The sequence below is a fragment of the Diadema setosum genome, chromosome 6, assembly GCF_964275005.1.
Source record: "Diadema setosum chromosome 6, eeDiaSeto1, whole genome shotgun sequence".
Classification (NCBI taxonomy): domain Eukaryota; kingdom Metazoa; phylum Echinodermata; class Echinoidea; order Diadematoida; family Diadematidae; genus Diadema; species Diadema setosum.
The window spans coordinates 5331069-5342250 of NC_092690.1; the positions used below are offsets into that span (position 1 = coordinate 5331069).

The 11182-nt window shown below is 40.1% G+C and overlaps 1 protein-coding gene across 1 annotated transcript; it reads right to left on the reverse strand.

Moving 5' to 3' along the window:
* Positions 1–408: 408 nt before the first annotated feature.
* LOC140230180 (trace amine-associated receptor 9-like) lies at positions 409–1431 on the reverse strand. The gene has a single exon (XM_072310365.1). The coding sequence runs from the start codon at positions 1429–1431 to the stop codon at positions 409–411; it is 1023 nt and encodes a 340-aa protein (XP_072166466.1).
* Between the last annotated feature and the right edge of the window lie 9751 nt (positions 1432–11182).

Below are 11182 nucleotides of genomic sequence, written 5' to 3' on the forward strand. Positions count from 1 at the left end.
CTTTACTGTAAGATCATTATCCAGTAAAGAGCTGGGATGTTTAGTTCCAGTGTGTTTACTGTGTTTATGTGTATTTGACTGCATTTTATATATGTTGTCCATACGTTTAACTATCTACACAATGATACACTGAGCAGATAATCAAAATGATTAAAAAACACAATCAATTAATCGATCAATCAATCAATCAATCAATCAATCAATCAGTCAATCAGAAGAGAAACAAAATAAGCAAATTTATAGCAGCACCATGACCCGCTGAACAGACAAGCAAAATGACGTGATGCACCCAAGAAGATGATATCCGAAAGATATACAAAATATGTAATTTCAAACCCTTTGTGGCAGAGAGGTCCCCCATCCCATCTTTTAATGGTGCTGACACATCACAATTTTCTTCAAGCTCAGTCAATGTAGATTGTGATTATTCTCCTCTATATCGACATTGACTTTGTTACTGTCGAGCCACCTGAACAAGGAGGGGAACATCTTCCTGAACGCCTTCCGGAAGAAGGGATTTTTAACGCTGTAGATGAAGGGGTTCGCTGCTGAACTGATGCTTAGGAAGAAAAAGCTGATGTCGTTTGTGAGTACAATAGCAAGGCGACTTACATCAAAGAAATATTTGATGGCGAACCAAACGCATGTTGGGAATGAGCTGACGCAGAAGATGATCACCACGAGTAGGATAGCGCGTATTGCTTTCACCTCTTGCTTGAGCTTTCGCTCCGGAGGAGGGATGCCCATGGGAGGATGAGGAGCGGCCATCTGCATGCGGCGCGCCTGGGATTTGGCGATGGCGAGAATCCGGAGGTTGCTACCGATGACGACGAGGCTAGACGTGATGATGAAAGCGCCGATGAGAAGATCGTAAATTGCCGTGGACACCATCCTGTTGGGATCTGTGGCGCAATAACCCGTTACGGATTGGTCCTCGCCAGCGCCATATGAACACATGAGACCGTACGTTATACAAAACAACCAAACCCCAACGATCACCATGACCACTCGTCTAGAGGTAACCAATGAGACGTACTGCAAGGGTCGAGTTATGGCGATGTATTTGTCTATATTCACCAGTACGATGACCAAATAAGATACCCCGGAGAAGATGTAGGACCACATTGTGAAATACATTGCAGTTCCCTCCGCGCACGCGGTGTGACTTTGCAATATTCTGCTGAAGACTTCCACAGGTATGGCAACCAGACCCGTCAGGAGATCCGCTAGGGCCAGACAAGCCAGAAGGAAGTAGCTTGGGCCCCTAAGCGTCGGTTCCCTCCGTATGGCGGTCATGACGAGAGCGTTGCCGATTACGATGACGATGACGAGAGGTGTGAAAGTGGCAATCAACAGAGACCGATGGAGAGGAGTTCCTATCAGGGTAGAATGCATTTGCTGTGGTAGGCTTGAGGTGTTAGAAAATTCCATATTGTGTTCTCAGTAAACTCAAGGACTATCGCAACTTTGGATTCTGTATAGTGGCAGAGAAAAAGAATAAATGCGCTATTCCAAAGAAAGTTTGTTTTATTTGTTTGTCTGTTTGTTTGTTTGTTCGTTCGTTCGTCTTACAGAATTGTCGGTTTCTGCTCTTAACAAACTATTGCCTTCTACCAAACAAACATGTTTGTCACAAGTTAGAGTTGTGACGTGTATGGATACCCGACATCATAAGAACAATCGTTTGTGAAGGTGACTGGTGATAGTTCCACTTTTTATCCACATGATCTATAAAAAACATTCTTCCATCAGTCACCATAGCTTGTTTATACAGACTCTTCCGATTACGAAAATGATTTGGAAAACAACATTTGTCAATCACACCACTTTCCGACTGGAGCAAAAACGAACTGAGGATGCATCCAAAAGAAATTCTATCACCAAGACCCAAAGAGACGCAATAATCCTGTCTGCTTCTTTATTGTCGACTGGCTACATCAGTTCGTTCGCGTCATGTCAGTCGAATTCCGAAGCCAGTCGATATAGTCCTATCATAATGGTTCGCAAGAATAGATCATCGTCGAGCGATTAAAGTGACTATCATTGAGCTGGACTGTGATAAATGATGACCTTGACATACAGAGGAAACGAAGAGAGGCTGATCAAATTGCTAAAATTTTATGAACCAATCAGAACGTCTCCTGACAGAACACTAAATAATAAATGCATTAATTACGTTCCGTGCAGATGTCATGAAGCACAACGCAGAGCCTGCGTGAGTATTATAGTAGAGCTGCTGCTTTTGTATGAGTGAAGTTTGTTTGTTTTTCTTCTCTTTGTTTGTTTTTCTTCCTATGTTGTTATTCTGAAAGTTCGCTCTTTCGAAATTGACTAAAAGTGAAAAAAAAATGCACTCTAAAAAAAATCCGGGTCACACCCCGTTCCGGGTCAAAAATGACTTGGAATTTCGTCATGAAGACCCGGAATGGGGTCACCCTGACCATTTCATGACTCTGAATGGGGTTATATCTGACCCCATTCAGAGTCATTTCTGACCCAGAACGGGTACCGGGTGTGAACCCAACGGACCCTTTCCGGGTCAGTTCGGACCTGGATGTTTTAAGAGTGTGAAATTACGCACGCGGGAGAAGCAATACACCAATATCAGATTCTACTGCCCCGAATTATGACGATGATTATGGTTCTTCATAATCTCGTCCCTATACATATTTCGTGACAAAAAACAACAACATAAAATGCCTAACATATTTAGCAAGTTTTATTAAAATCAAAAGATAACCAAGCGAGTTATATAGTTCTCATCATATCAAAGAATTATGATCATAAAACATTGGAAACCTGAAGCCCCATCTCAACCAAAACTGCACAATCCCTCTAAAGGATAATGTGTCATATTCATTTCAAGTTACTTTTCATTGTAATGTGAATTAAGCTGTCGACAGTGATCAGTACATCTAATGTTGTAATCCACTCTTTATATTCTCATTCAATTTCCCCCTTTTTTCCTGAACTGCTCATAGTGACAAGAAAATTTGTTTTAGATACGTGTATGATAATGAATTGAGATGGAAAAAAAAGCAAACTGATTACAAAATAATGTTTGACAAGTCGATCGCAAAGTTAAAGTTCTCTCTCTCTCTCTCCCTCTTGTCTTACAAACTAAAGCGTACCAATCCGGCCATGATATCGTAAAGACTTAATTTTGCCAAACACATTTTTTTTTTTTAAATCTCAACGTGCACAAACTGCGCTAACGCGGAGATTGTTTTTAAATCAACTAAGTTGTTGGTCAGACATGCGTTTCGAACGACTAAAGGGTATTTAGGTTATTGACACTAGGTGAAGTTTGTTCTTTAATACTGTTCCTGATCCTGTTATAAGGAACACGCGGTTATTACGAAGTATAGGCCTACAACGAAGTAAAAGGTCACGTCTAAAAATTATCACTTATTATCTTTGTATATATGCTTTTCTGTTAGGCTGTGACGAAATTTCGATATAACGAGAGTCTTTTTGTTTTGACATTGAATAAAAAAGATACTATAGAAACGAAAAGAATAGAAGAATCGAAGATATATAGCCTTGGTATACCGCACATGATATGTTTACGAAATGATACAAGCAGAAATATGTATCGAGTGTAGGATGCATGACTGTATGATAATATCTATTTTGTCAGGCATTGTGATTGCTCAAATTGCAGTGATCTGTAGCCGTAGGACTATGACTTCTATTTTTTAAAGGCATAATTGTATCCCCCGAACAGAGTTCGGAGGATACCGCCGCAGAGATTTCCTTGTGAGTGCTCTACTGGCTGCAGTTCTTCTTCGATCATCTTCAAATTTGGCATGAAGGTGTATTATGGTACGATGAAGAGGCCTATTGTTTTTGGTGATGGCGCCCTCGCTTGTTCCGTCTTTATACATGAAAAGGTAAATCCAATAGGGTCTGCTTGTGAGCGCTCTACTGGCTGCAGTTCTTCTTCGATCATCTTCAAATTTGGCATGGTGTATTATGACAAGACAAAGATGCCTATGGTTTTTGGTGATGGCGCCCTCGCTCGTTCCGTCTTTATACATGAAAAGGAAAATCCAATAGGGTCCGCTTGTGAGCGCTCTACTGGCTGCAGTTCTTCTTCGATCATCTTCAAATTTGGCATGAAGGTGTATTATGGTAAGATGAAGAGGCATATTGTTTTTGGTGATGGCGCCCTCGCTTGTTCTGTCTTTGAACATGAAAAGGTAAATTCAATAGGGTCTGCTTGTGAGCGCTCTACTGGCTGCAGTTTTTCTTCGATCATCTTCAAATTTGGCCTGAAGGTGTATTATGGTAAGACGAAGATGCCTATTGTTTTTGGTGATGACGCCCTCGCTTGTTCCGTCTTTATACGTGAAAAGGTAACTTTTAAAGGGTCTGCTTGTGCAGTCAGACCGCAGCACCCGATAATTCGCCCGTATTTATTCAACTCGTATGCAAGCCCGCTCGAGGCGTGCATATACGTAATGAGCTGCGTAAGGGGATTTTGTCCTTGGGCTTTCGGCAACAAAAATACACCTTATATTCACAAATTTGGTATCAAATTCAAGGAAAATATGCAAGCTATCGTCATATGTTACTCAAATTATTGTAAATGAAAAATATCATAGCGTAATTTGAGCTTGAAAAATGATGAAAAAAAGTAATTCGTGCAGTACATGTTCAAAACGTCAAAGAATACCAAATTCAACTTGTGTCTCAATAAAAATGCATTATTTGGTAGTCCATCTCTTAATCTTTGTATCCATAATATCTTGACAATTTGTTGCTTAATCCGGTCAGGAACCAGTAAAGTATTCATTGATGTCAGGGCTGGTCAGCTTGAAACCGTGCAATCTTAAGAGTACGCTCTCTCATTGGACAGCGCTTGCATTCAGCGCTTGCATTACGTCATTACGCTGCTACGGTTTCATGCCACGTGCGTGCATAGCGCATGCTTGCATAGGCATGCGTGTAATAGATTTCTAGAGCAGGGGTGGTATTCTGAGACCGTTTTAGTCTGTTGTAAGGAAAGAGGTTATATCACAAGAGGGCGTAGTCCTGTGGGGAGGCAGCCGTGCGAGGGAGCTGCCATTTCGCGTTGTGGGAGCCGCCATTGCACGGATCCTGTATAGTTATTAATCAGTAAATGGCAGCGCACTGTTAATGCGCTCGACTTAAATATTCGGCGCAGTGACCTTGCGTTGTTTTATTGTGACGTCACAATGGTCATGTTTAAAGACACCCATTCGCGAAGATACTATTAGTTATCCCCTGCTTGTTCACGAAATACGGGCAAATATCTACGGTCTGGTGCCATATTCCATGAGGCCGAAGGCCGAATGGAATATGGCACCAGACCGTAGATATTTCCCGTATTTCGTAAGAACAAGCAGGGGGTATTGATTTTATCTTTTAGTGTAAGTGCTAACCTTCTTCTCGCTGATCTCCCCTCGTGAATGATGTTGAAATCGCCGGCTGTCAGCCATGACCATGTTGACTTAGGCCTACGTCTCGCGAGCTGATTACTGTATGCGCGCATACAATGTACAATATACGTACCGTTAGTGCACCAGTTTTCGACAGGACCCAGATTTCGACACCCAGCAGATAATTCTTATTAAATTTTATACTCAATACAAACGTCTGACTTCAACAATCAACCAAGTTATCAATCACATTTCTAGTCTTATATAAACACCGTTTGTCACTCGTCATCATAATCTGACGGTAGAATATTTAGGAGAAAAGCAACACAGTGTCAGCAGAAATTTTGATGTCGGCCATTTTCAGGGGTTCAAACAATATGACGCATTTTGTATACATCGGCGTAAAATGAAATTCACCCATGCCGGTTATCTTACTTTAGTATCAGTTTGTTTGCCAAATCCTGATTTCATAATCGTCTTTAGTAATTTCATGGCTGAATTCGTGATAAATGAGCAAACTTGTAGAAAGAGTTGGCTTTGAGAATGTGGCACCAGATTTCGACAATCCCATAATAAGACACGTTATAGAGGAAACAACAAGTTCTTGCGCGGGTACTTTGCTGGTTTGCGTCCACAATGCAGTGTACGCATACTGTACGCGCCATATGATTTATGTGTGATGCGCGCTGTGATTGTGTCGAAAAATGATGCTGGGTGTCGAAATCTGATGCCAGCGACGGCGTGACGGAAATCGCTAAAATTGAACACGAGTGCATTCAAACTGGAATTCGTTCAAGGCATATTATTATTGGCCTTTGTAGCTCAACTTCATATCGAAATTCCGAGGTAAAACGGTGCAGTATTGATGGTAAACAAGGAAATGTGCTAAAGTGTCGAAAACCGGTACCCTTACTGTACAAGCCATAAGATACTGCAGTAGCCAGTGATACGTAAGTTGCTGTTGTCGTTTATCAAGCGTCTAGTCGTCTCAGGTTATGTGCGTAATACGCTTGAGGACCACGCACTGTCCATTTGTTTTGTACAGGATTAGCGCGCACTTTCCTATAAGCGTCTTTGGTACACGCGCAGCTAGCTGTGTAATATGACGTCATATCACGGAATACGGAATATATTCAGTGGTGGATTGACCAATGAGATTACAGAATTCACGATCACTAAAAGATAAATGGACATATTTCAGCCGCGGGCGGCAGCACGTAAACTCGCTTCCGAAGTTGCTACGAAGCGAAATGTGTGTGTGCGCAAGACATCCCTAAAGCAATGTATCGCGCTATAGTATCTCGATTGCTCGCTTGATTGATCTGAGCGCGGGGGACAGTACGTTTTGTGTAATGTGAATTGAATGTATGGTATACTGTATACTGTGTGGTGATGTTCGCATGAGCTAGTAGCTAGCTGCCTATACTTCGTACCAGTGTTGCCAGATGGTGATTTCGGTAACCAAAAAGGGTAAAATTTGGTGATTTCTGAAGTTGTTTGGTGACAAATTTTTAGCCTGGTAACCAAATCAAAATTTGGTGATTTTTGGTATTTTTTTGGTGATTTTTTAGACCAATGGAAAATAATCACACCAAAGAAAACGAAAATGCATTTTGCCCAAAGTTTTCCCCTTATTTCCCGTAGAAACAGAACATGTGCCCCTTTTTTGTCACTCAGCACCACTGACCACACACAGATATTCATCCATGCACATCGTGCACATTTTGCATTTAGTGTTTGACTACGGCGCGCGCGCCGTAAATTGCACCGAGACTAGCGCAGAGCTGTGTAGAGCAGAGTGTTTGATGAAGGTTTAGTGACATCATTTTGTCTTTTAAATTGAAGCCTGACCCAGCGTTTCTGAATTTGGTGATTTTTTATGGCTTTTGGTGATTTTTCACATGCCTTTTGGTGATTTTGCTTTGTTGGGACCTGGCAACGCTGCTTCGTACTACGCATTCTCTTCATCGCATCGTCGATCGTCGTCACCCGTTAACTATACTGTAATCTAATCGTCAGATAGGGTGGCCATCATGGACGATGACACATCGTCATGGGTAACGGATATTACCGCCGAGTTGTCTATTCTGAACGCGGACGATTGGGTCGGAGACCCTGTATCATGTACTTGCCCTGGCGTGTGTAAATTCAGGACGGGGAAGCGACTGTGCCCGTGCAGGGCCAACGGCCAACGGCCACAGCTAGTTGCACTGCACATTTATGCAGTATTTTTGCACTCTTCATTGTTTTACTAACTAATATGAAGAAGGTGGGCGTTGTATCACCTGCCTGGAAAATACTATATGTAAGAAGCATGCCGAAACCCTTTCGTTTGACTAGGTAAATTCATCACAGTTATAGTTCTGTCAGCTTAGCCTGGTGTGAATAATCTTTAAAAAAAAACCCACACACATACACAAAGTGAACATTAAAACTCATAGTTGAGTACATGGCAAATAAGATGTAATGCCTTCTTCAGGCAGGAGCATAAAGAAATTATTGTCTATCTCTTACACAAACAAACAAAACACTATTGTCTCAACAATACAGTGTGAAGGATAACCATTAAAAGTAAACCTATCACAAGTATCTGTATTTGAGGTTACGTGTGAAAAATGCCCTACAAATTAATGAAAATCGCGGACAAGTAGACCTTTGTCCATAGTCAACTCGGTGTAACATCGCAAAGTCATTGGGTTAGCTTTCTACCAAACACTGATAAATACCAATCAGAGGCGTACCTTTGATCAACAAAAGGGATGTGTCCCATCCCCCCTCCCTTGTAGTTATGCCACTGATACCAATTAATGGTACTTGATGAAGCTCATACCTGTACATGTTACAAACTGATAGGTTCATTGCCCCTTGACCTATGACCAATATCTGTATTAGAATTCAAACAATGGATTCTTATGAACTGTTGTTCATCGACAACTTTCACACTAATCGACATCCCCATTGGACACTGCTATATGAAGATGTGAAGGTAAATGAAACTGTAACTTTCACGTACAAGGGTATTGTACGTACACTACTGTAACTCTGTAGTACTTACTACCACTGACCTGACACTGTCAGTGTAACCAAACTACTAAATAACGAATTTCAACTGTAAAGGATTAATTTTTTTCAGAATTTACATTTCAACATACTTGTAGAAATTCACATGAAAAGATGTACACTTCACTGGATCACTTGAATTTGGTTTCAAGATTATTGGACCAAATGTATTGGAAGTTTGACTATAAATGCAATATAGATGCCTGAAACTTCTGCCAAGTTTATGAAAATTACAATTTGTTTATATCAAAATTCATTAACCAAACTTAAAATGTAGGGCCCCTAAATATGATGAAAGAGGAGACTTTGCTATACAGTTAAGTCAATGGGGACAAACAGTATTTAATCGCAGCCATGAAATCTGGCTATGCAAATTTAACCTGGATTGTTGACGCTAGCTGCTCAGGAAAGTGACCTCTCTGTATCTATCTAGATTCTGCTCCGCAGTCAAGACTAAATACATTTGCACATGAAATACTTTAAATTCTCAATACTGTGATGACAAAAAAATTACCACTAACGTTACTTGCGATTCCCTGACTAATGACATTTGCTGCCTACTGCTGGGTCAGTTTTTAAGAAGCGATAAACTGACCCAGCAAATGTCATTTCGATTACGGCGTTATCATAATTTGACATAAATGAGAACTTAGAGAAGTTTTTCGCGGAATTATGCATAGAAAAATAGGCCTACTAGTCGATCAAACGCAAAGGCCCTAAAGATAGATTAGAAAAAGTCATTCCACTTCAATCATTGATTCATGTAATAGACTTCTAACGTTACTTACACATCATCTGGATCTGGATTCCTTGAAGTTGTTGACTTGGCCAGCTGGGGTTGCTTGATTGGCGTAAGCCGTGGCATTACAATTCCACCGTGCATGCCGTAACACGAATTTGCACATTCTAAATTCCTGCAAAACTGTTCATGCAACTCCAGCAAGTGGAAAGCAATTTTTTCATCGGCACGTTGACGCTGAAGCTTCCCCCCTCTGCCACTGCCACTGGTCTCTTACTTGTCCTAAGCATGCTAAGCATTACTAAACCAAAGCCAAGGCTAAGCCGAAACAGTACACGCATACCACACACATTATTGATATTGACATACCGGTACCGACGACTTCATACCAACTTTGTTACTAGTATGTTACGATCCGGCCCAACGTACTGTACGTATAATCATAACACAACTGATCACGACGCAGTGGCTAGCAGACAATATTGCCAATGAGATCAAAACAACCTGCCATGATGGCCATATGCATTGCAACTTGCTATACATGAAGCTTAGAGTTTTAATATTTCTTCATTCAATCAATTCAAGTCAATCATAGTTTATTTCCAATCAACGAAAATCAAAAACATAGTACAATGTATACATGTCATAAGATATTGTTCAAACGCTTGCAAAAGATTCACGTAATATACGAGACAAATTATAGAACAACATATATGTACAATAATAAAGAGGAACACTGTACAAATACTACGTGGGCGAGCGGAAAACAAATTCGATCATGGAAAATAGTGATCCACTAAAAAGCAAAGCTTGTCGGACGTGGATCGCTAGATAAATAATGAGTGAATGATATACTATTCTATAACAATATGCATGTAGTTATTTTGAGATACACAGGTCGGGAAAAAAATATAGAATACCAATGCTATAGTGCCCGGACACTGTTCATTGAACCACGTGTACCGGGAAAATATGACAAAGACAATACATTCGTACACACATTCATTACCCACATGCATATACACTGTTGGACGCGAGACAGTACCGAGAGGAGAGAAGACGGTAACAATACAAGTCTACGAAGAACAATAGACAGGAAAGGAAAAAGAGAGAAGAAAGAAGAGAGGTCTGCACACAGAACACGCCAAGTGCTGCGACATCAGGACAGGTGAAAGCTCAAGCATAAATTATAGCAATTTAAATTATCTAAGATTATAAGTAGAAAGTAAATGTTTTCTGAGTTTATATTTAAATGTGACAAATTTGGGGGAATCTTTTAAACTATTATCTAAATTATTCCAAAGTCTGGGTCCGGTATAAAGAAATGTATTTTGGGCATGTGCGGTTCTCATTAACGGAAGATGGAATTCGTCGGATCGTCGGGTGGGATAGTTATGAACATGACTGTTTCGATGAAATAAATCGTGGAATATTTTAGGTAAAAAGTTACTGTTGTAATTAAACATAAACTGACCAAGTTGAAACACATACAAATCATTTACTTTTAATATTTTATGGTCAGAAAACAAAGCATCTGTATGTTCTCGTTTATGTAAATTAAAAACAATTCTAAGCGCTTTCTTTTGCAATAAAAGTTTATCAAGTAACATCTGATATGTATTACCCCAAGCAAGAATCCCTTAGTTTAAATAAGGGAGTATCAAACTAGAATAAAGAGTTAATAATGCAGATGAAGGAAGATAATATTTTATTTTCATTACGCCAATGTAACGTGAAATGATTTTACATATGTTATCAATATGATTCCTCCATGAAAGCTTGTTATCAACGCAAACACCAAGAAATTTAAAAGAAGAAACTTCTTCTAAGGGAGTAGTATCAAATGTTATATTGCCTGGGAGGCTATCTAAAGAATTACTAAAAAGCATAACTTTTGTTTTTTGAATATCTAATGACAATTTGTTTGCGTATATCCCTTGTATGACCTTTATCAATTCTTCATTGACTGTTCTTATTA